The sequence below is a fragment of the Epargyreus clarus genome, unplaced genomic scaffold (assembly GCF_041222505.1).
Source record: "Epargyreus clarus isolate Ecla_fem2 unplaced genomic scaffold, WU_Ecla_fem_2.2 ptg000006l, whole genome shotgun sequence".
Lineage (NCBI taxonomy): Eukaryota > Metazoa > Arthropoda > Insecta > Lepidoptera > Hesperiidae > Epargyreus > Epargyreus clarus.
The window spans coordinates 8993423-9021066 of NW_027332214.1; the positions used below are offsets into that span (position 1 = coordinate 8993423).

A 27644-nucleotide genomic window follows, 5' to 3' on the forward strand; every position below is an offset into this window, starting at 1 on the left:
TCTACTTATCTACTATTTATCTACTTCTTAACTAGAATTTTTAGTTCTGCATTTTATAAGGTTGTTTTATTATACAACAGTCATGTTAATGATTTTAACAATGTATAATATTTCAGCTCATTAGTTGGAATTTGGCCAGAATGATCCAGCAACACCCGAGTTTTTACTTACATCTGTAGAGGCCCTATGGACTCACTAATTGGTTTATGTAAATGAGTATAACCCCCAAATATGAACTGTAACATCACCCCTTAGTCCTGTTATTTCAGATCCGCGTAATTCGCTGAATTGTTATTTTTCCCAACACGATTTTTCCTGCCCTGGTTAAATTATATTAAACATTTTAACGACAACACTTAAGTACTTGACGATTAAACGTTAAAGTTAAGACCATTTGATTATGTCAACTTTATGTAGAGTTATTAAACCAAATCTGAAGCAGTTACAGTAAAAATAATGATTTCTGACGTCGAAACGTAAATTACTGAGACAATAATTATGTAGGTATAAACTATAAATACAGGATGTATAATCGAATGCAATTTTTGTACAATCCGTTTATGACTTGAACAATTAATAGGTGTTCGTTTAAAAATATTTTTCAACGAAAGTAGTTCTCTCTCATTATTATAGTAACAGAATCGCGTGACCGAAGTTAACAATGTTCGGTGCTACTACAGCAGCAATCAAATTAGGTTAAGTGTTGCATCGCTTCCCGTGTTCCATGAGGTCATCTTTTCTGATTCAAATTATTGCGAACCTAGCAGTGGTCAAAATTTTTGACCACTGCTAGGTTCGCAATAAATATTGTTTATGTATTATCATGAAATTTAAATAACTTTTTTTTGACACGTGTAGTACTTTGTCAACTTTATTTTATTGCAGGGTATTTTACGGATTTTCGGCCGCTTAATTAATATTTATTTATTTATTATTTATTTATTCATTTATTTCGGACAACAAGGTCCATATTACATATACCTTATAGACTAACATACATACTAATATATACTTATAACTAAATCACGTATTTGCGGCGACGTGAGACGCGAGTCTGGTGACTTCCGGGGGTCCTCTCCGTCCACGGAACTTCCGGAACACAACTCCCTTCGGCCACAGCTCCTCCTTCAGGAAGGTCGACAATTGCTCAGTTGGGACGCGTACAACAAATGAACTAAAGTTCACCGCGTTACGCGCCTCCAACTTTTCGACCACCAATCGGAACTTGGTTTTTACCGCTACTTGGTTTTTACCGCCTTTATATCTATGCTCAAGAAACTAGTAAATTAATTCATTACGAGAAAAAAAACATCAAATGTGTCTGTTGGTAAATGAAATGATTGTAGTTTTTAGTCGTTTCAATCACAAGGTGGATGCATGGTCATGGTCGTGGTCATTGTCTAAAGCATCTTTTTGTTTTAGCCTTGTAAAGTTGCGACAAACTGACGACATTGACTTAATTAACTTCAATAAGCATGACTTAATGGTGGGTCTATAAAAAAGCAAGTTGCAGTAGGCTGGCCATTAGGGTCGGCTTGCTTATTCGTACCGTTAAAAGTTTTTGTGCATGGTTAAAAGCGATTATGAAAATTATTTGTGGTAAAATAACTTTGCTGCAAGGCGTATTAATGATTAGTTTCTTCGCCGCTATTTACATGTATTATTTAATAGACATTATGTTTATATTTTAAAACATTGATAGCTGAAAATATGAATAAAAATTCGTTTCTGTAAATAATACATTTTGATTAAATTTAGAGACGATTAGCACTTTAAAACCGCGTTTCTTTTAAATAAAACATATCACTTAGCAATTGTAGATTCCATGCAATAAATATCTAGTCATTTAGCGCTTGAAAGAAAAATAGCTTTGCTGTCACATTATTTAACACAAACGATCGATTCTGCGATCGAGGCGAACCGTCATCAACTTTTTTACAAAACACACACAATTAAACAGTAAGATTATTTGAAAGATGCTATATTAGCTATAGTTACTTTATAATTGCGCAATCTATTCTCTAAGTGGTGAGATTTCGCGAATCACAAATATTGTCTGCGTACACATTTGTCTTCCAAGGTGTTGCTAGCCGCAACGCTGGCAGGGGACCAAAGTGCTCCGTGTTTACATAGGAACTTGAATATTCGGTTTGTATTAGCTTACTTCAGCTATTTCTACCTTATTAAACGTAATATGTGTACGAGTTATATTTTCGAAACTCTTTTACAAGGTTTTATTTACTTGCCAAGTATTGCCGCCGACCATCCCGCGGTGTGAGAGTTCTATGCCTAATATACGCTTTACGCAGAAAGCTGTCAGGCGAGCTCTATTGTCCCTTGATGTCAAGAAGTCGAGTGGGCCGGATGAAATCCCCGCGGTGGTGCTGAAGACGTGTGCTCCCGAATTGACTCCCATCTTAACGCGCTTATTCTCGCTTTCCTATACCACAGGACAAGTACCGTCTTCGTGGAAGGTAGCCCTCGTTCACCCGATTCCCAAAAAGGGTGACCGCAGTGACCCGGCTAATTACAGGCCTATAGCGATCACCTCCCTGCTCTCAAAGGTTATGGAGCGTATTGTTAATACCCAGCTCCTGAGGTACCTCGAGGATCACCGGCTGATCAGCGATCACCAATACGGTTTCCGCAAGGGCCGTTCAGCTGGTGATCTTTTGGTGTATCTCACACACCGATGGGCGCAAGCCATTGAGAGTAATGGTGAGGCTTTGGCAGTTAGCCTAGACATCGCTAAGGCCTTTGACCGGGTCTGGCACAGGGCCCTTCTCGCGAAGCTTCCATCTTACGGTCTTCCCGAGAGGCTGTGCACATGGGTAGCCAGTTTTCTGTCTGAGCGGCAAATCAAAGTCGTAGTAGACGGGTGCTGCTCAGACACGAAGCATGTTAACGCTGGCGTGCCCCAGGGCTCTGTCCTCTCTCCCACGCTATTCATTCTGCATATCAATGACATGTTGCAAAAAACTAGCAGCATTCATTGCTATGCAGATGATAGTACGGGAGATGCTGTGTATACAGGCCGTGCAAACACCTCTCGGACTCTCGTGGAGGAAAGCAGAATCCGACTTGTGTCTGAAATCGAAGACTCTCTGGAGCAGGTCTCGACATGGGGTCGACTTAACCTTGTTGAGTTTAACCCCACGAAGACACAAGTCTGCGCGTTTACCGCTAAAAAAACCCCATTCGTCATAGCGCCACGGTTCCAAGGTATTCCACTCACCATTGATAAAAGTGTGGGGATCCTGGGAGTTGACATATCGTGTGACGTGCAGTTCCGGGGTCATTTGGACGTTAAGGCCAAGTTGGCATCAAGAAAGCTGGGCGTCCTGAACAGAGCGAAGCAGTGCTTCACTGCGGGGCAACTTCTTCTGTTGTATAAGGCTCAAGTGAGACCTCACATGGAGTACTGCTCCCATCTCTGGGCAGGGGCGCCCCAATACCAACTTAACCCACTTGACTCCGTGCAAAAACGCGCGATCCGAATCGTCAACGACCCCAGGACCTCCGATCGGTTAGAACCTTTAAGCTTGCGGAGGGACATAGGTTCCCTCTGTGTGTTCTACCGGCTTTACAATGGTGAGTGCTCCGAGGAACTATTTGACCTGATGCCTACGTCACCATTCCTCCATCGCACCACTCGCCGAAGGATGAAGTTCCATCCACACCAACTGGACCCGTGGCGGTCCTCCACAGTTCGGTTTGCACGGACATTCTTGCCACGAACGTGCAAGATGTGGAATGAACTTCCTCCTGAGGTATTCCCAGAGCGCTATGACATGGGACTCTTCAAAAAAGGTGCAAAAAGAGCTCTCCTTCAAAGCCGGCGATGCATTGGCGACTCCTCTGGTGTTGCAAATGTTCATAGGCGACGTTGACTACTTTCCATCAGGTAGCACGTCTGCTTTATCGTTAGGCTCAAACATATAAAAAAAAAAAAAAAATCTTGCAAGTCTTTTAACTATTACTAGCTGACCCGGCAAACATTGTGTTGCCATATAGGCCTTATCACTTAGCGGTAAGAAAAATAGATAGTAGCCGATTATCAGACCTACTGATTTTGCATATAAAATTTGGTGAAAATCGGTAAAGCCGTTTCGGAGCAGTACGGTACTAACATTGTGACACGAGAATTTTATATATAAGACTTAACCGATTGAGCTGAAATGTGGAATAGTTAACTTCAATGAGATAATAGCTTCGTCGTGTTTCACGTGTTAGTTTTATCTTCGTAAGTAACATTGTTTTTAGTACATACAGACAAATATAATATTGTTTAGAAAAAACCTATAAATCTTATTACTCCCATTACTACTAGCACGGGTCATTGCGTTCCCTGAAAATTATTACAAGCGTGCCTACATATTAATAAAATGTTGCCAACGAGCTTTCACGAGGCTTTTACACAACAAAATGTGAGGAATTTTATATAGCGGAGTTTTATGTTGAGAGGGCTTAAATATATTTTAGGTAGGTACCGTGTGGGTGGATGAACTCTTATCTGTTGTTTCGCGTGACTTCTTCGCGTTGCTTTCTAGAGCTTCTTACGTGCCGCTCACACGCAAAGTCCATTTTGTTGCCACGATTGAGGTCTATAGTCCGCTGTTGGTACGAAAACAACAAATGCTGTGGCGATATCTATGTATAAATATAGTATGTATTATTCTTTGTTTATAGATATTTCTTGATCGTTTGTTTGCATTTTAAGCATTTAAAGGTAAAAAAATATAAATCGATATTTTTTCCGGGTGTCCTTTTGCTTACGTGTTATCTACGACTAAATTGAAGGTTTCTACTGGTACTGGTATACATCTTCTGGTAATTCAAGCTAGTATATAAATTAGCAATGCAATTTAGATAATACCTGCAACAATCCTTATCAATCCATATCCCGTAAGCAATATCATGCTAGGTCTTTATGAGTAATGTAAATTGCGAGAAATGTATACAAAGCACTCAAACTACTTCGCAAATTGAAAGAATAATAGACCAACGATATTTTCCTTATGTGTAGTAAAAGCTTCACTGCATCTCATCTCGGATATTTTAACGAGTATGTTTGTGAGTTAATTTTTTATGTGATTGAACTTAGCCCACATATATATATAATATAATATAATATACGTGTGGATGGTAGTATGTGTGATTCCATTCTCAAGACATCACTGTATCGTATTTCGGGAAGTGACCAATATCCGACAATAACCCTTTATAACGTGTACTTAAAGGATCATTCTTCATCTTTGAGATACGATACGAGACAGAATATAATACTAAGATCGTTAAATTTATATATAACAGTTTTCCATATAAAGGTTTAGGTAGGTAAGATTCAGTTTGTAAATATTGTAAAGGAGAGTAACTTCATAATAAACTAAAAGATATTTACTAATTAATGTAACTCTTTCTTAGAACCAGTTTTCCTGCCATTTATTTTGTTTAACATATTTTTTAATTCCTATTTTTTTCTTCTTTTTATACTTCCTTGCAATTACCATAATATCCAAAACTACTTTTTTCTATGAAGTATTTAACTTATTTCTGTTACCCACTTGAATCGTAGCCATAAATTTTGAAAAGGTCGGCTCTTTACAAAGAAAGGATAAGCCGTTCCAAGGATACAGCGTGTAGTGGTCATACTTATTAATCATTACAGTATTACGTTTTATAATATTATTAGACTTATTTTTTGATTCGTAAAGACCAGAATAAATCATACCATATAAATTGCTTTGGTTCATTTCCATGCGTGCCGTCTTAGTGAATAGAAGGGTGTGTTTGATTTGTTTCATATTTATTTAGAATTAAATTGTGGACAAAATTTGTCCTTTTTGATCTCAATGCTGTAGGAGGCCGATATTTTTGTAAATAGGTACAGGAAATTGTCAGTACAGGTATAATTGCTCTCACTCTCTCTCACTTGATACAGGTATCTCGCGATATAAAGCATTCTATTTTTAGCAGCTCTTGAAAAATGCACATAAGTATGAAGACACATCGCACTACTTTCAAACAGCTATTTTAGTAGTTTTCTTAATAAACTTCTCTTTTTGATACATATTATGTTTCTTAAAAGATTTTTACTTATAAGTAAAGCTAGTAGGTAATCAGTAAAAGTATTGCAAGTGAAATTTATCTGTGAATTTCTCTTGTGGACACATAAATGAAGCACAGGTAAAAAGTCGGTCGTTCACCTTTTTAAATATAAACGGGGCGAGAAAAAATATAAAGTTATTTTTCCATCGATAGCGGCTCCCGTACCAATTTTGTAAGAGAGTCCAACTGTAATAAACCTTGTTTTTATCGGAAAACTGTCTTTTTGATTAATCCAAAGGGAAAGTTATGGAGTGACAGGCCCTTATATTGAATTCAATTTCTGATCTGATTGTGAAATTGAGTCGTCAGACTGATCTTTTTATCAAAATTCAATCAATTTGCGGCTGCTTTACCTTTTTTTCGGGTGGTGCAGATCTTATCGTATTTGCATCTATTATACCTTCTTTTATTCAATAAAATTGTTGATTTGTATCGGTTCATATATTTCTAAAATTTTTAATATTACTACTCGGTAGTTACTACGAGTACCATCGAACAACGTTCTGAGGATTTTAATGCAATTCTTAACGTAAACTTTCTTCTACAGTGTTCTCCAAAGGACAATGCGAGACTGGGCAGTACCGCTTCCTGGGCAAGACGGGTGGTTTCGCTTGGGTCCAAACCCAGGCCACTGTGATCACGGATAAACAACAGAAGCCGATCAGCGTCGTCTGCGTCAATTACGTTATCAGGTAAGTTTAAGTATAAGCATACTATTTGGAAAGTGTATCGATCGCGTGTTTTAATCATTTTTATTTCAGGTTCAATAACTCTGATAAAAAAGATTGTTTTTATTTTTTTATTTTAAAAGAAACATGTTTTGTGGTAAAGTAAGGTAAGTAAATTCCATTGTATATTTTATTTAATCAAGTTTTATATAGTCTGCCGCTCGAGTATCGATCTTATCTGTAACAATTTGTCGTATCCTCACTGCCGTCGTACGTATCTTCAATAGTGTTACAAACCCCTTATCTTGATGGGCCACTCCCTTCGAGCCCTTTCATTAACTTTATTACGTAACTGCCACTTTGGTACAATATGAATTACGATGAAGTAGCCGAGGCTATCATAGAATTTTATGCTTTAATTAATAATTATAAGCTATACTTATTGTTATGAGCTATTAAAAGTAATAGTTCACTTGCGTCAGTATCATTAACCCATAACTGTCCAACTACAGGGCATGGGTCGGAATGAAAATGTCATGGTCATGTGTTGATTACTCGTTGGTCAACTAAGTATTGCCTGACTTCATTAACAGATAACATTACGGAAAATTTTTGGCCTCTATATAGGTTTTTACATGATATAATCTCCTAATACTAAAGGCTAATGGTTAAATTATAATACGTATATTTGTTAGACACTTTAATACATAATTTCTAAAACCTGATGTTGAAATCCCGAATTTAATTTAATACACCTCAGTTTTCATTAGTAACTAAATATTCCAAAAACTTTAAATATAAATCAGGTATTGTGTCCTGCTTACTGCAAGCACAATATACATAATTTTCTTTTCTGTATAAGTAAGTATTCAATTTAGTAATGTACTTTCGCGGTAACAAGCGATGTAGCTCTCTTCAGTCACCATAATGGAATTGTCGACCGTTACTTTTTATCCTCCACCGAAATAGTAGATCCGACAAAATTTGATTTTGTTGGACGTTCTTGCGTAAAGTAATACCCTTGTCGGCTCACTCCCGGCGAATGCAAAGTCTTCGGGATGGCTATTCTTTCCAAAAAAGATCGATTCTTGAATCGATTCGAATCGAAGTGCAATAAATAAATCGATTCACGAAAATATCGAAGCCCGAAGAATTTATTCTCCAAAAATCAATTCTTCGATCTTTTCAGCTAGCAGAAAACAGGTCACCAGGATTAAACAAGCCCTAAATTACGTATCATTCAATGAAAAATGTCTAACACATCCAACCAACTTCGAAAAGATCGACTTTCGATTTTCTAGGATGAAAGATCGATTCAATCAATCGATCCATTACTGGAGTACAAACAAAATAGTCGATTTTTTTGGCCCAAAAATCGATTCTTCGATTAATCGATCTCAGATCGCCATCCCTAGTCTTAGTCGCGAAGTGAGGTCGGTCAATAAAGAAAGGTGGCTCGTAATCCTTTGATCGTGCACTGCGGTGCCTTATGTAACAATTTTCCCTCCAGTTACCGACACTGCAGTGATTCAGGACAGCCACAAAGCCCTTTTTTCTCCGTCATTTGTTTTATGTTTAGCTACAAGGTTTAATTAAAAGAGAAACAGGCTACGAGTTTGTTTTTCTTGTATTTCTTGTATGATAGTTATGTGGCGCTGCGCAAAGTACAGAAGCGGCTTTCGTTTATAATATATTATATTTTATATTTTGTCACATTTACTAAGCACTAAGCAGATATCTTCATGATGAAAGATATTTCCTCTGAGGCTTCAGGAATATTTGCGTTAATTTAAATTTGGCCTAGGGCTTTTGTAGTGGTGAGTGTGTCAAGTATCCTTTCTCTAATTTAATAAACGAATCGTTTTGTTAAATACATATGTAAAAAAATGATATCTGGTCAAAGCCACTACAATACATTGTACCTACTGATATCAATATGTCAGGGGCGGCACTTTGGCGTACGATTAAATTGTAATCACACATTGCTTGGCACCTGCATGTTATTACAATGGTTTAATGGTTTAACACTCAAGCCAATAAACCTACAATATATCTATCTATGGCTTCCATGTATGCATCTTCAGACATTTATAGTTATCCCTTCTCACGTGTTTCCACGGGTTATTTCATTTTGTATAATAATAATATTAATAAACTTTATTGTACCCATAGACAGAATAAAACACACACGGAAGATTAATAATTCTTAAAATACAATAGGCGGCCTTATTGCTAAGCAGCGATCTCTTCCAGGCTACCTTCGGTGCGGAGTTAAAGTGAAAAGAAATACAATGATAGGTAGGAAAATAAGTTGTATGCAGGAAGAAAAAATATTTTCGAGTTAAAATTAACTTTGTTTACTTATAAAAGTTTTTTACGAAAATATTCCAAGTATTTCCAGAAATCAATTATGAGATTATTGCGATATATGAGACAGACGAACAACAATTGAGAAATATGTTATTATTAATTAACATTTTAGTATCGCTAAGATAAGCAAATACGTTTTGAAAGCGAATTATATTGATATTTCAAACAAGCACTTTCATTAGATCTATGATGGATTAGTTGCTGCCGAGTATTTAGCATTTTATCAACATCTAAACATACCTCATAATGCTCGTAACTGGACGTCTTGCCAAAATAACTTGCGGTCACAACAGTGTGAAAATTTATTCATTTGTAACAAAAAATATATAAATAAGAATGAAACGTTATTTTTTCAAATGAAAACTGTTTATTCGTTAAGTATCTTGAAATTTATTGCTATCATTAAAACTATAATTAAGTTTCAGTAAACATGTTATACGCTTTTGCACAAGATTATGTGCATTTTAAAACCGCAAAATCTTCGTTTCGTCTCGTTTTGGAGCTATCAAATTTATATCACACTTATTTTAAAGTGTTACGACACATTTTATGGATTTTTTTATTTCACTTTCGTGATCTTTTGTTATCGACTCCTTCGATCTAGTGAACGTTGTTACAGGTGAAAAACAATTCACTTGTGAAAAAATAAATGTAAATTTGGAACATCGAGTATTTATACATATAGCCTTTATTTTTACGTAGATCTAGATGTTTATATACTCTTAGCAGAAATTGGCGTTTCATTACATTTTTACGATGCCATTTCGCTATTATAACTTTCGCTGCCGAGTTTCTGACAAGGCAAACAAGAAAATATTTTCGCTGAATGCTAGGGCCATTCAGCTTCATTTAATGGCTTTCTTTTATTCTAGTTACGATTAAAGCCATCTTGCCCCCTTAAACTTTAAATACTTACTTTTAACATATTCAAACCATTACGAAGGTTGCCTAATGGGCCGTGTAATGAGACACAATAAAATTGCGCTTCTTAGTGCCAGAGGTCCCTTAAACTGAAAATAATTTAAATGTGTGCATTATTAGAGTTATACCGCGCCGAAGTTGATGGTCAAATAAAGGAAATATGTCACAGAAGACACATAATATATATATATCCTTATTAAAATGTCTTCCTAAAGATCTTTAATAATAAGGTTGCCCATTTAAATATTGTAATTAAAAAGTGTCAACCTAAAAATAAAAAGATATAATCTTATACATTAATAATATATCATGCATATACGAGCTCGTATTATAATCACGCTTTGGTAGAAAGCAGATTTCCAAAATGCGGTGTCATTAAGAAACGTCTCTTATCGATAAGTGTATAAGTGCGCCCTAAGTCGTATCGCGTTTATAGCCCATAGAACCCCTCTGGATTTGTTTGGCTCTAACCCTTGGGGTCGCAAAGGAAATTATTTTAGATTTTCCCTTGACTTTATTGTTCTAACCTTCACCTTTTCCACTGATATTTGCATCGTCAATTTTATTTTATTTTGGTGTACAATATTACTTATAAAATTTCAGTGTATAATAATATTAATAATAATAGATTGTGTTTATACAGTAAGTCGCACAACACACCGGTTTAATTGGAACACATTTACACAGAGAAGCCTAAACGATTTTTATGTGCATTACTATAACTATGTACATACGCTGTTTCAATGCAGGTAAATTTTTGACAGTTATCAACGAAAAATAATTGGTCAAGTCCAACTTGCGTATTAAAGGTTTCATACCAGCAAATGTTAAACTTTCTTTTTAATTTAGTATTTGTTATCATAGCCGCTGTAAGTGCATTATAGTACATGCACTGTCAAAATTTTATAAGATAAACTGTAAATGCAGAAAAGCACTGATATCTTGTATTGGGATACCCTATATTTTTACACGCTTTATATTAGCTTCACTTGTATGTTTGTCAGTGAGTAACTCCGTTTTTCAGTAGAAAGAGATCAACATAAATCCTTATCTTACCCTGCATGTATGAAAGAATGAAATAGAATACCGAAAGCTTTTTAGTTGATTTTATCATAAAAGCGTGTTTTTTAGTTTTTTGAACTATATTTATTTAACTTTCTTTTTTATTTTATTTTACTGTACTGTAGAAATTTCAAGTTTCCCTTTATTATTGTTTAAGAGATAAGATGTTTAAGGAAAGCCCTGTGACAGAAGGACATCTCAAGCTTACTAATAGGGTCCATTTTTATCAATTGCGGACGGAACCCTAAAAGCAACAATAAAATAACGTTATTCTTCAATAAGGTCCCGATGAGGAATTTAAATGTGTCGCATCCTATAATAAAGGAAAATATTATCCTATCATTAATCTTTATTGAGGATGTAAATTGTTGACCATGACCAAGCAAAATGCCGCCGTATCTACTAATATTTTCAATCACATTGATAATATAATAGGAAACTTTTTAAAAATAATAAGTAGCGATGATGAAACGTTGTGAATGTATGTTATTATTTTTGTTTTGTTTTTCGACAATATATATTTATTTAATCATAATACTTACCCTTATTTGCTAGACATTACTAATACCAGTTTCACTACGATGCCACGTGTAATTCTGTCGTGATTTCAATAACACATAGTTTATTACGGGTGGCGACAATCACTTCAAATTGGATTCGATCATTTCTGATCAGCGTCTCTATTACCGTTACAGCTATAAATAACCTACAATTCTATTAAAACGATAACCTTGTATTGTTATATTGTTTTATATGTGAATCAGAGACACATAAATCTTTGTAAATAAAATAACAAACATTTTATTGAACGAAATCCAATGAGATAAGTAAGCCAGAAAAAATGTTTATGTTTTATGTGAAACATTAATTAAACAGTGTGTTACATGGTTGTTTACGGAGCTCCAGCTCAATGATAGATTAATCGATTGACCTCAAATTAACATCACCATAAAGTCTATTTGTGTGTAGTGTGATTGGTTAAATGGAAAATTTATCTTATCTGTGTTGACTTCAGTTAAGAAAACAGCAAGCGCATCAGAGCATATGTTATCAGATGTACAGAGGGTTGACGGGTTATCTAGAATACGGTTGCTATGTATCGTCTTCCTGTGATCTCGCCCTTCATCAGTAACGCATATCGTGAAAGTATGTGATAATTTTTTAACCTTTCGTTGCGCTGATATTAGCTTAGTTTCCCACTGTTCATTGCATTTATATTGTATGAAATTGTTTTCTTCACTTTAATGTTAATAAAGCAACTGTTTATATAACGATTGAAAGCTTATTAAGTAAAAACTTTTGTCATTTAGCGCGACGTCGCTTCTTATCCGGTATCCCCTAAGGGCGTCCCCTTTGAGCTCATTTAAAATAATAACAGGATTAAGATTTAAATCTTTTAAATGAATAAGGTCACCAAAAATAATCTAACTTTGTAAAGTTTGCGCATCAAACTTAATAGAATACAATTTCCTAATTTATATTGAATTATGCTGTCAATAAACTTAAGTTATTTTATATTTGTTAGAGGACCTATCCTTATCATAGGTATACTCCAGTGCCACCCTGAACCCTCCCACTTCGTACATAGTAAAACTATTTACTAGTTTTTAAATAACTCCTGACCTGACCTTTTAATAGCTAGGAACCTTGTACTAAATAGTGACGAAGATAAATTAAGATCCTATCCAGAACAAAGCGAAAGGTAAAAACCATGAACTGATTGCGTTATCATAACACATGTAAGACACGTGCACTGTAATTACACATGCATTTATGTGTAGAACATTATTTGAATCCACAATAAGGGTTAGTTATATACAATTTTTAATGAATCGGAATTCTGCTAGCAATTGCTTGCATTAAAAATACCCAATATTAAAATGTGTAGAAGCCTTAATCATATTTTTTCAAGGAAAAAATGCTTTACCTTTCCTGTTTCACTCTTTGCATTTAAAAGTTTCCAAGATTATTAGTTTTTATAATATATACTTATAAACATACAGTGAATTTTGCAAAAAGCTTAGTATAATGGCAGTTTAATTTTTATTATGGACAATTTCGTTTTTTTACTGCAATAGAGTCTGCAGTCTATTTGATGCTAAGAGTTTCGTGAAGAAAAAAATATGTAAACAAGCCCCAATAAGATCTTAATTTTGATCCCGACTTGACCAAATCCAAATTTTAGTTAATCGCTTTCCGAAGACAAAATTGTAACGCTTCATGAAAGTATCTGCTTTCAAGACAAAACACAACATCGTTTAACTCTTTTGTTATGGGCCATAAATAGGAAAACTCTTCGGATATACATACGACTAATGTTATATCTGGAATACCTTTTTAAAATAATCTTATAGACGAGCACCTGTAGTTCACATGAGACATATTGGAACGTTTCCAATTCTCTTAGTTTTATACTACAAAGTTACATATGAATTATTGCCGTTAATTTTAAAGCTGGTGTTAATATCTTCGTATTGTTTTAAGCACCTATAAGATTTAATTGAGAGAGATCAAATTGATATTATAAATCATTTGATACACAAACATTTTGGTACTTAAATTTTCCATAGGTAGGTACTTCAAATATGCAGCAAGTTTTAATCGGAAACACAACAATACAATTAAGTTAACTTAGTTTAATATGCTCCTTAACCATTGGGATAAAATCAGGCCGACATCGTGATGCATAAAATGTTTATTTTCATGCAATATGTGGGTCAATGCAAGTACGCGTGACTCTGTACATGTGTATCCACTACATTCGAAGGGCCACGTGTGACTATTATTAGATGTTAATCGTGTCTTGGTCGGGCCTAATGATATTTAACTGACAATTGTCGTTTTAAATATACCTGTTAAAATAAGCAGAATATTAACAGTAATATAATTAGGTAAACTTACCTAAGATTTATAAAGTGTGTCTGTCGACCAGAATTTAAAGTAGATAGTTAATTGATTAGATAATACCACGATTTAGATGCAAATTGCAATGATACTGGTCTCTGCAGTTCTGAAACGGTAATCGGTATTCATTGTTGGAATAAATAAATGTCAATCCATTCTTCTGTTGCATGTGCTCCAGTTGTTCATATACAATGCTGAGGTTCATAAATATATTCTGTATTACTCCCAATAAGTATCAGTACACTGAACCTAATTTTTCTGTTGTTGTTTAATCATCAAAGACAAATTGATTGCGTAATACATTATTTATGTGCTGCAGAGAAGCGTTTTAGCAAAATTGTCAATAAATGACTCTCAGAATATGGACGAGTACCAAATGCATAACTTATGTCGATTATACAAACATAAGCAATTTGTTTACTGACAGTTGTGATAATTGAAAAGCAAAATGACAGAAAAAGAAAAATTAAAGAAAAATGTTTCTCATAATTATCTATTATGCTTACTTACCGATTTTTCGAGTATTTTAAATAAATATCATGAAACGACAAAATAAATGGAAATCCAGTCCCTCCTGGATCTTAAAACACGTCACGGCGGTCGTTGGTCGGTTTATGCAACGTCGGGCGAATGCACTGCAACCTCCCTCCCTAGGTTATTCACCCTTCTTCCTAGAACTCTACTCCAACTAGAACATTGCAGTTTTCGTTTCAAGTTGAATGGGGAGCGTGGGTGTTCACCGGTTATCGTCCCGATTGCAACGTGCGCGATGCGGTGCGCCTCTGAAACTACACTCGTAAACCTACTTATATAAAATAAAACATTACATTCCTTTGTCTTATTAATTCTAACACTAGCTTCTTGCGTTTCATAAATTATTCAATTTGTTCTTTAGATACCTGTAATATGTGATGAACAATTAAACTATAAGTGATTATTGTTCAACTTCAATAAAATGTCCACAAAAGTATTTAAATACTCTATTTTTCATTACTGGAAACAATATTTAACAGTATTTATTCGATAATAATGCAATACAAGCTAAAGGGGAGAGAGTCAATGGCTATGACGTAACAATACCCGGCATGAATATGTTCCCACTCGTTCGTATCTCTTGTGCCCTTGGATCTTTATTATGAATGCTTTAATCTCGCTTTCTACATACCTTTGACAATTTCATATTAGCTGCAACTTATTTTGCCGACTGTTCTATTCTCTCTCTGTATTCTCTAACTGTATCAACGCACTTCCGTTAATAACTCTCGTTTCGTTATTGTTTCATTCGATATGTCTGACCGAACCGGTTCCCCAATCGTGTCATTAATTAAATATCATCCAAGTACGACTTCGGACTACTAAATACTCAGTGTTCATATCTTATAAGTCATTGACCTTATCATTATCTGTCGATATGGTTCCACGTACCTGATCACTATCCAACGCTTTGTATTACTGGGTATAATTTATATTGACCATTTTGAACTGTCATATTGAATTATTCTTCACTTATATTTATGAATTGAAAAACATCTATTTGAGGATACTTCTTTTTGTACTTCATTCGGATCATCCATAATGGTATTTACAGAATAGAAACGACCACAAAATACGTATAGTATTGGTGTATTTGTTCATTAACTAATGCATTGACGTACTTCGTTTTTTATTATGGTCCCTCACTATTATCGTGTAACTACAATACCTATCATACTTTTATGTCTCCTGTGCGGAATATAATTTAGATCCCAGACGAGTTAGACCAGTTTTTACACGCAGTATTTGTGTTTTCTATCTAGACAACGCCTCCACTCGCAAAATAAATTCGCCAATATATTCGTGTAGTCGGTCACGTAATTCTAATACACGATGGAAACCATTACTGAGTCAAATATTTTCCTTGTTTACTACGTGGTAGGACGGATGTAACAAACATGTCCGCTCAATCGAATCTACGTAATGTATTTGCAAAGGGACTTACTTGAATCTGAATCAACTCGAAGTCTTCCAATTCACATACTTACTTTTTATAAAATGTGTACGAACCTCTGGTAATATGCGATAATGTCGGTAACTGAATCACGTGTTGGGTGAAATGTGTAATATTTATAGCAAACTGCATATCAATGAAACCTTCGTATTAGGACACAATTGTGCACTTACTGACATTATTATCCATGTGACAAGTTGACGTTATTAGAACCTTCCATAATCTGACTGCGACGGCACTTTCGCTTCATTTCTACCACAAGACAACAATGCTAAGCACTGCTGTATTATAGAATAAAAGCGAAAATCTATATCTATAAATACATTTTAAATAAAAAATATTCCTATACATTGTACAACTTATAAAAAAGTAACCATGAATACCAAAGCGTCATACGTTATACCGATTAGTACATGACTAGTCCGTATTTAATACATGATGAAATCAACGTACATGGAGTCGCTAAAAACTGACGAATAGTTTAAAACAATCTAACCGATGATGCAATTCGAGAGTGTACGTACGATGTTTAAGTCACGTAGCCGGGCAAGTCGAAATTGGGGGTGGAGCTCACTGAGGTCAATAACCGCTGCAGGTCTCCCACCGGCCCTAATTGCATAATGATTTGCAGTTCGCCAATAGCATTTTGTACTTCGCACGTTGTAACGGTCGTAGCTGTTACAGGAATTGTGAGTGCATGACAAGGCGACAGTACTCGGTTACTTACTCAATAGCATGATACATGAGTCATGTTGTTACTTAGCTGTACGGTTGCACGAAATTATAGTGGAATATCGTTTTCTCTTTTAGATATACAATGTGCGTACTTCTTATAACACACACATTGAGTAATAGTGTTTTAGCCAAAAGCCCCTGGAAATAAACCCGCAGCACTTACTTAAATCCAAGGATTACACATTCTGCGTCCCTTAGTACTTCCGTTTCACATTTTACCTCTGGACAAAGTAGGATTTCAAATACTTAGTTTAATTTTTTTTCGGACAATTTGTATATATTTTTTATTTCATTAAATTCTTAATGTTTCGTGTGTATTTCATCATTATGTTACTATGACTATTGTCGAGAAATGGGAGAATGTGATTATTGTCTTCAATACTTAGGTATTTAAATTATTTCCTTTAATAACAATTAAGGATCTAAAACTTACACAATGATTAAATAAATATAATAATACCCACTATGATTTAAGATTTATAAAACTTTGTGCAATAGAGGCTTGACAACCGCGCATGCTTCGCTCATTGGCCACTCTCATCTAGCATCAGAGAGCCTAGAACGCTACTTGTGAACTTGTGATTTTGTAACGTCGCCGTACAAAAGTTAATCGCATTAATAAAGTTTTAACTTCGTCTCGTAGAAAAGTGGATATTTCAAAATTACAACAAACGTACGTAAACAGAAATCCTTTTTTGCGCCATTACTCTTTTGCGAAAAATATTCAGGGCTTTTTATTTCTTTAAGTTAGGTTTCTTCTATATTTTTTGAATTATATTTACACCTGGACAAAATTTTGAGAAGGAACCTCTACAACATTGAAAGTCTACAGATTGCAGTGTTGTGTTGATATTAAGGTGGCCAGTCTAGATGCTATCAGAACCTCGATAGCTCCACACTGCAGGGTCCATTAGTGCTCGGTGTCGCATTACGTGGCTAAATTGTGGAACAACGCGGCATCATACAAAGTATCGAGTGTCTGGCTTCACCCGGCTAACCGTGATGGATTGGTAGAGGTATTTCATAATCTTGTATCATTTTAATAGGTAATCTCTTTGATTTAACTGCTTGCAATTTTGCATCCTCTGCAGTTTTGGATCACTATTATTTGAAATGGAAACATAGTATAGGAACATCTTATATATAAAATTCTCGTTTCACAATTTTAGTTAATGTACTCCTCCGAAACGGCTTTACCGATTTTTACCAAATTTTATATGCATATTCAGTAGGTCTGAGAATCGGCTACTATCTATTTTTCATACCCCTAAGTGATAAGGGTTGTTCACCCTTAACATTTTTTTATTTATATGGCAACACAACATTGCCGGGTCATCTAGTTGCTAATATAATATTGACTTATTACTTGTAAGTCTAAAATTACTGAATGTATATTCTCTGTGCATATTTTAAAGAAAGTTTCTAATTACATAATGCGGGTAATGTCATTTCTTTAATTTTTTTTATAGGAAACTTCCATTGTAAGTATTTTCCACGTTATTATTATAATCTAATAGTTTTTAACCTCGGTCTACAAGTATGACTAATAACATAACTTTCAGTACGGTACCGATATCAAGTTTCGTGGTTTCAATACTAGACTGTAACTCTCCAATCTTGTCATGTCTTGAAATTATATTTAATAGTAGTAGAGAAATCTGTCTTACATCTAGTCTAGATACGAGCTATTTACTTTAACATTTAAAGTGTTAAATGATGTTAAAATTCCTTGAAATCCTGTTTTAGTATTGCATTTTGAACTTCTAACCACACATATTCTTATAGTTTCAGCTATACATTGATTCTCAACTTTTTAAATTCAATAGTTTCCCAGCCATAGCTTCTACAAACACCATGTGAGTACGTCGTCATATCGATCGCAGAACGTCGTCATTAGGTATTCGTGACCTATTTAATTCATAATATCGAATGTTAAGCCATAGGACGGCTTATCCATTTTCATGTTATGCATATTTGTCCTGAACATGTACACTGTGTTCCAATCATTTTGGAATTGCAGGAATTTTGTTAGCTTAATTACAATTTATTGTCCAAGTTATTGTTTTGAGAACATTAGGCAGTTGTTTTTTTTTTTTTATATAACAACTTCATATTTATTAATAGGAAGAGATTATTAAAGTAAATTATAATTTTATAATCCCTTATAAAGGTGAGATTAACGTTTATTTAATTACGAACTAAAATCTGTAAAATCACTTATTGAGAACCTCGATTTGTGTATTAGCTTTTGTGGAATAATTTTAATATTGAGTTCTTTTTATTGAACTATCGAAAGTATTTAAACAAAGTCGTAATATATTTAATAATGCATATTATGCAAAAATACTTCAAAGGCATTTCATTTGCACCCGCACTGTGCTAATTAGTATTCTCGCAGTTCATCGACCTTTTCAGGATTCTCCGTCACCAAAATAACTGGCATTCTGCTCGTGTTGCTAATTCGATCCACCCGTTCGATATCTTTACAGCGTTTGTAATAACTCCTTATCGGCATTGTTAAAGTATTTAAAATGATTTCTTATCTTAACTACAACTATAGCACATCTCGTAAAAACGTATGAATATCACATCGTTGGTAAATGATATCGTGTTAACCTGACCGTGATCGCGATAGATCACCGGTGGATCGCGAACTTTGTTATCTGGCCGCGTGGCCATCGAATGAACGGAGCGGCAACCCTCGAAAATTTATCATCAGGTTACGTCGCCGGTTGTGCAGTGTATGTGTTTAGGTGGGTCGCGTCACGAGCATCACGAGTGCGCCGTCGCCGCCAATCGTCGCGCGTATCATTCGCGCCACGGACTCCACGGCAAGCGTACACCCCATGCGTACAATTCCCCATCGGCTACCCAAACTCGCGATCTCGATCAGCTGTTCTCTGTTCAACTTCCGTACTCGCCGGCCAACTCGGATACTAAGTGTATCTCACTCAAATATCGTTCTCTTTTACTCGCAACATGGTAAGAATCAGTGTTTTAAAACATTAGTGACAGTGCATGGTGGAAAGTGTTTGTGTCTTCTTACAAAGTGTTAGATTTAGTACTGCGCTTCTCGTTTGCAATTTTTAAAACAATTGTTGTCTCTGGAAGGTAGTAGTCAATATGTATACTTACTGCTTACTTACAAAGTGAGCTCGGTGTAAATCGAATTGAGTAATTTCTTGCGTATTCATGTCGTTCATTCACAGTAAAAGTAAAATACATTTACCGTCAATAATTATTGTCACTACAATATAGTACAGTGAGTCGATATACTTGCATAGGAATGCGTGCAGTGGCTGTAGTGTTATTGGATTATTGTTATTATGAAAGATTATTTTGTAGGTTCTAAGGTTTAAATTCTTACGATTTTTCAACCTTAATAATGTAGGCAATTATTTTATGTGTTATTTTATGCACTTGCGGTTCTTGTCGCAAAGTTTTGTTTGGTAAACTTATTTTTGTCACCGTTGAATCGGGTGCATGCGTGAAGCTTTGCCGGGCGCTGCGTTTTCTCTAGCTCGCTTGGTTGCGTCTTGTTTTTGAGATCCGCTAAAATTAGCGAACGCGTCCCCCGCTGTCCTCAGCCAGTTACATAACCGCGCCACCGGCTCGGCCTTGACTCCCGCGCCGGTCTTCGAGCCGCGCCATTGGCAGACCTACGCGTTCACTACACTGTTCGATTGTAATTAACATAGAAATTTACCATTCCTTGCAATTATTAATACTAGTCAATCGAGAAAAAATCATGTAAAAATACCGTAGTGATCACTGTCTTGGCAAATTATCTAGGAAAACGTGAACATTCTAAATATCTAATAGGTACAGCTATAACCACATAATTAAATTATCCTTCCCATTATTATTTATAATAGGTACTCATATTATACTAGTTTCATTTGTACATAAAGTGTACATTTTAATTTATTTATTAATCATATTGATTTATGTGTATACTTAATGTACATATATATTCACCTACCACATGTGTATCCCTCCGACAACAATAATGTTAATCTCTTGTCTGTCGGAAACATGTGCACTGTGCATCCTTTGAGCAAGCGTGGATACTTATGCATAATTCATCTTTCATGTGTTGTATGTTATCTTATCTAATCAGTACCGACCTTCAAATTTATACGTAAATATTTATCCTTAGAGCTTTGCCGTCTGGCATTCAACTTATTTCGCTGTAGATGAAATATAGTATAACCTGGTATTGACTCATGATTTATGGTCGTGTCTGCTAAATGATAAACTATTCTAGTAGTAATAATTGATTCTTCATAATGCAGAGTACTATTTTGACAGATAAAGTGTTGCCAAGTATGAATGAAAATTAATACTTAGTGAAAGAATGAATGTCGCCTCTTTTTTAATAAAATTGGGAAAATGAAGTATATATTCCCTGCTAGTTCTGTTTTATTGTTCATTTATAGCGTTTTATATAATAGTAATAGCGTACTGTATAATATATTTAGTAACACTATAAATAGTTGTTATTATTTTTAGCTGCTACTGTATTTGCATAAATTTATTTATTATTAATTTTACAGTTTATATTTTTATGAACGACCTGCAAAAATACAATGTCTATTAACATCTAAATTATTAAGATATAATAATTTGCATAAAAGGTGTTAAAGTAGTTCACGCGATTAAGTTTAGTTAGTACTTATTTGCAAAATGTGTAAAAAACAACACGAGAAATACCGTATCGAAGGTTTTTTAATACAAAATAAGCCGATCCATGATTGTGACAGTATTTTTATTTTATTGGTAAACAAATTTTCTGAATCAATTTGGACAGATATTTAGAGAGTGGCTAGGCATTTAATCAATTTCGTATTTAATAACTCATAAATAAATGGTAATATATCATCAGAGCGGGACGTTATTAATATTAAAAAAATGAATATTCAGGGATAAATTATGTGACCACAATTAGTCAGAAAATTTAAACATTGTTCCGTGCGCTATGGAGTTTAATTTCCCTTTGAGAGATTAGTTTATTTATCCCAAAAATTTGTAGTTCAAACTTTCTGTAGTTATTTCAGTTTCAAACCATTCTTCAATGTGTATTCTAAAAAATGCATAGGCATGTAGGTAAATTACGCGTATATGTACGGTCCATTTTTTATTTTGTAATTACATGACGTCACGGCGATGCCCTCGACTGTGTGGATGTAATTGTTGAATTGCCTGCCCGTTCAACGGTATCACGGCCAAGGTCACCGGCAGTAAACATCTGCGAATTCGTCTTAAGATGTTTACCTATTACCGTACGATCTCATTGAAACTGTTTCTTCCGTTACGTGACTAAGGAAAGAAGGCTTTTTTCCACGCGATTAGACCATTTTGTACGAAAACATGCCCACAAATTAATCTTTTGTAGAATACTGATGTTGCATTACAGACTCGAGTTATTTCTATTTTTAAATGACAATCGTGTGCAACCAACAGACGAGACAGACAGCTAGGCATTTCAGTGTAGGCCGGCTGAGACAGGACGTCGTCGCTCGGCTTTCGGCTTCAAATCTTTCTCCAACAATCGATAAGGGCTTGCCGCGTGTTAGGGATGCGCGCGCAATCGGTTTCACTTCTACTGGTGAATGGCCGACTCAAAGAAAACATGGGGGATGTATTAGGGGGACGAATCTCCCTCGCAAGGTCGTTTAGCAAGGCCGCACTTACTATATTCGTTCATCTCTTTCTAGCCCGACATCTGGTTGTACAGCCATCTCGCTCAGATAAAATTCACTTTCGAAAATAGCGTAAGTGCAGCAGCCCAAAACACACCCCACTCGTGAATCCTACGTTTTATGTCTAGTCTAGGATGAATCGCTTGTTTTTGGCGTGTAATGTTGATGCGTCATAGCGATTATTAGATCCGCCCAATTTGATGATCATAGTATTGTACTACAATTTATTATTATCGCATAAATATAACTTATCGTTACGTATTACAATCATTTTAATTTATTTTCCAATATAAAAAAGTCGAATCTGTTAACACGATGATTTATTTTGTCTAAACAACTTATTATATAAATACAAGTTTTATTATTCAAATCTTGTAAAATGCAATCATTAATTTTGTTTCCTGTGCTCATCGGTATCCCTTACGGAAATGTAATTTTCTCTAAACTGTTTATCGAGTATCTGTTTTTATCTATAAGGTTAATAGAAACTTGAACTTTTATATCGTCATCAACACTGTTATCACAAAGGTCTATGCGCAACTACGGTGATTTTGTAAGTTTCTATCCATTGACGTAAATATATTCCTAGGGGACCTATTATGGGGGTTATCGTTCGTCTGACATGTATTAATTAATCCCATTCTTAAAAGCCTTTGCAATAATATAGTCATTTAATCGTTTTAATGAAGTGCTAGTTGTTTTCATTTAAAGTAGTGATCGCATTATTACAGTGTAGTCGTGTTCGCAGTCTACTCTGAATAAATGAAAATAAATAATTAAATAAGTGATAAATAAAAGTTATAACTTTTAAAATATAAGAAGTGGAACTGTGGGACCCTAATAGACCATCAATAGAAATTACATGAATTCAAATAAACGACTATTAAGAATCCTGCGAGCATCAATGCTTCTATAAATTTAGGTATCAAGTATATCTTTTTCATTAAAAGTAAATGAATTTTATTATTATCAGAAATTGATTCAACAGTATCTTGAAAATTGAACAGATTTTATGTTATAGCAATATAGGTGTAGGTAGTGTATAATTATATGTAGTATACGGTGTTTTACTTCAAATATCGAATCCCTGTATGATTTACCTTAATATTCCACGGCGCTCGTCGCTTGTTTATACGGTGTACCTGACTGCCTTATCTTTCCTGGCAAGAAATATGGATGGGGTATTTGTGTCAACATGTCAAGTCTAAAAGAACGAATTAAATTAGAGTGTATCTGTTACAAGTTTATCGGTTCCACACTGTACTAGTCTAGTTGTGAGCTCATTTAATCATCGACCTTGAGTATTGTTGGCTGATTACTCGCTGTTACATATATATCATTATATATCTTATACAGCGCACCGATACGTTCTTAAGATTGCGCTTAGGTATTGACTATTCACACTTGCAGCTCTTCGCACGTACTCGTTTGCAAAGTAAATTAACAGCAACGTGTACCTATTACTTTATGTTTGTTCATTATACAGCTATTTGTAGCGAACAATGTCTAATGCGACAAGATTCTCACTTGTTACAAAGATGTATGTAGGGTGACCAAAGCGGCAGACTGTTTTAGTTGTATATTTAATTCTTAAACGCAGACCGTATTTCTATTGTGTTTGTTATGTTCGCAGCGGTATCGAGTGCAAAGATGAGGTGTTTGCTGCGCACCAAGTGCAGCACGCAGACTTAAAGCCAGTCGTTGTACCAGCCGCACCCGCTCCAGAACCCAAATTGGCCTGTGCGCCTCCCACGGACGCGGCCAACGGCGCCATTGTCGGGACCATAGTACCCGAAGAAGAACGGCCGATACCCGTTACCGAACAGATATTTGCACCGAGAAAGAAAGAAATGAACAAAGGCTTTCTCATGTTCTCCCAAGACGAGGGACTTACAAGTGAGTCGCACTTGAACTGCAACAGCTTAGGTATCCGTTGCTTGCTTTATCGAATTCGTTAACTGTGGCAAGAATTCCTTTACAATTTTAAATATTGTTTTCAGTGCTTAAAGACGAGCCGGAAGACCTGACTCATTTGGCACCGACCGCCGGTGACGCTTGTATTACCTTTGATATGTTCGACGAATTCCTAAACGACAACTACTGCAGTCTGTTGGGCGACGACTTGGCGAATGGATCGCCAGTTGACTCTTTAATTGGAGATTCTTTGCTTTCTTCGCCCGAACCTCAGGTACAGCCTAAGGATACAGCATAATATTCTCACTATTACCTAAGTAATACATACTGTAGGCAATATTTTATAATAAATCATTTGCATTTTCAGGAGACTGAGTCGTCATGTGAACAATCGTCACTATTGACGGAATTATCATTGGATGCCTTTGATAGTGCAAGGTCAGATAATGACATTGATGATGGCCACTCCCCGTTCATCCCAGCTACTGATGAACTTCCGGTACTGGAGCCAGCGGTTATGTGGGGAGCATTGCCCGATAACGTGAGCCAAGCCAGGCCGCAGCCATCTGAATCACAACTGACCTCTTCGGCACCAGCCCTCCAGCGCTTGTTAGCAGCGCCGCCTACCGGACCACCCCCACAGGATCTCATTACCAATATTTACTCTGACCCAGGTTAATATTTATAAACAATGAACATGAAAATATTTCTTCTTATTGCATTTTACTTTATCATTTCCACAAATAAATATTATTTCCAGGTCTCATTCCAAGCAGAAGCGTATCAACGTGGGACACAGGTGTCAAAAGAGTATTGAAACAAGAGGAAGAGCCGAGCGCGAAACGCGTCAAGCGTAGCCCGTCACCCGCGACCACGACGCCCTCTACAGCTCCGTCCTCAAGCGTCCTCATGAACCTACTGGTGAGCGGCTGTGACGTGGATGCCGGCTACATTTGCATGGTGCAATGCCGGCCACGCCAAAAGGCAAAAGCCTGAGGCACCGAGCCTCGTTAAAAGCGAAAACTGTGATAAAGCGCGTCCAGTGTTCAGTCGTTAGTTGACGAGGTGGTAGCGAGTCTTCGACTCACACAAACCCTCAAACCTGATCAGTTTGAATACGAACTATTATATTGAAAGCAGTTACAGTGCCGTTCAAAATATGTGATAACCCGTTATTTGTACAAACGTTTCAGTGTCTATGTTTATTTTTCATGAACTGTGTATCGTTGCAACGAACAACCGAAAATAAAACGGCACCGTTAGCCAGATGATATATATTTAGTGGCTGTTAGATTATTCACCACAAAGGTCTGTGAGCTAGGGCTCTCTGGAACATTACCGTAGTTTAATCCTTCGCAGACTGGTAATCTCGTACTTCCGCTCGAACCCGAGGGCGGTAATGAGACTTGTACTACAAAACGCAGACGTCGCGTCGCCTCTGTTGTGTAGTGTTTCAAAATAATGCAATCGTTATAGTCTTATCCTAGTTCTTAAGTTTAAACGTGCGCATATCGTTATGGTTATGATGAACAGTTGATTACTCGTAGGTTTAAAGTTACCCCCCTCACCTCGCTGCGTTTATGGGGTTTTTCGCCGCGCACTGAGTCTTATGTTCGTGATTGGTTTTTATGGAATACCTATCGATAAATGTCAGTGTTATTTATTCACTCTTAGTATATTACGCTTAGTTAACTTTATAAAGTTACGTTATATTTTATTGTTAATTTTATATCAAAACAGTCTCGTGAGTCTACTAGTAACAGTTTCGACTACTGTTTAACTTTACGCCATGTCGTTCGTTGTGTAAATGTAATCAAATTTTGTACTAGTTACAGTAGAGTTAAGGCAATTTATTAACACTTTGCTAGTTGTAAAGATATACCTTAATTGTCGTCACTGCCAAAAACATACAAAGTACAGCAAAGTATAGGCGTGTTGTTTCATAAAATTTGTCAATAAATTTTAATACCTACATGTAATTGTAGTACGTACGTTTTTTATCATTGCACTTCACTATAATATATTTTATGATTAAATATAAAAAAAGTAGTATTCTAGCAGCTACGAAATACTCGAAATTTAGGATACCTAATGTGCTTGGCCATTGTCATCGCAATACGAAATTATTATATTAAAAGACGTAAATAATATGTTTGTAGAAATTTTAAACTTATCATCGTTGTTATTAACTTTATAGTCTAAGAGGAACAATGTAAAATTTAGAAAGATATTTTTTTTCTTGGACGAAATATGATTCAAATCGAAATATATAGAAGATATGCAATATTAAAAGGAATCAAGAAAATATGTAAAAAGATGCACGTTGATTTTATTTACCCAATTACCTATCCATTTCCTTAATATCCCATAGAGTATCTATTAGCTTTAAATTGAACTCATAGAAAACTTAGAAATCAAGTAATCAAAAAAATATTACAGATTATTTAAATACAGGTACAGATATTATTTATAATATTGTACTTTTTACCTTTAAAGACTACAAGCAACACCTATTTTATATAGTCCTCCTGGGAGACACCTAGAGGTATTGAGACGTAAAATTTTGTGTCAAATATACTTATCAAAATTCGATCAGCCGTCCTGGAATTTATCCCGGATAAAATAAACTTTTGTGATTTTGTCGATACACGTAATAGAAGTAAAATTAATAATTGTAATTTGTAGAGATTATACAGATATTTGTTTTAATATGTAATGTTGTTTTAATAAACACATAGGTTACAAAATAAAAAATAACGAAAAATACACAATCAGGTTAGGTTATCTCTAATTAATACTAAGCATATAATATGAGTTAATAGTAAAGAATAAGAGGCTGGAGCTGAATGGCTGAACAACCAATGTACTTAACTTTAGTAATCATAGGAATAGCATATGAAAATGTTGGCAAAAGAGATACTTGACAAAGAGTGGTTCTCTCATCAAGTAAGTCATTAACAAAGTCAATATGTCTCGTTGACGTGACCAACTTGAAGCAAAGCACGTAACGAAATGAATCCTTGAAGCGAACAAAAATATAAAGCAGATATATAGATATATAAACTACTTACAAGACGAACACATGTTCCACTCACCATTATTACCCCAAAAACTTTTTTCATACCTCGCAGACATGAATTACTTCTGTAGTGATTTAGATATGATGAAATGTACCATATTTCATATATTTTCTTTTTTGAGCTACTGTGTGCACCAAATTAAGCTGCGACTGCAAAAAAAAGAGCTTTCTGCTAAAATCTATCTCATAAATGC

The 27644-nt window shown here is 35.4% G+C and overlaps 1 protein-coding gene across 2 annotated transcripts in view; it reads left to right on the forward strand.

Moving 5' to 3' along the window:
• LOC140742916 (uncharacterized) overlaps positions 1-27644 on the forward strand; it is a 106686-nt gene that overhangs the window by 74977 nt on the left and 4065 nt on the right. Inside the window, exons 7-11 of one of the 2 annotated variants that reach the window (XM_073073985.1) lie at positions 6656-6800; positions 24091-24383; positions 24458-24645; positions 24739-25045; positions 25132-25292. In XM_073073985.1, the coding sequence (XP_072930086.1) occupies positions 6656-6800; positions 24091-24383; positions 24458-24645; positions 24739-25045; positions 25132-25292 (1094 nt within the window). The remainder of the gene's footprint in view (positions 1-6655; positions 6801-24090; positions 24384-24457; positions 24646-24738; positions 25046-25131; positions 25293-27644) is intronic. The other variant, XM_073073986.1, reaches the window with a different exon arrangement.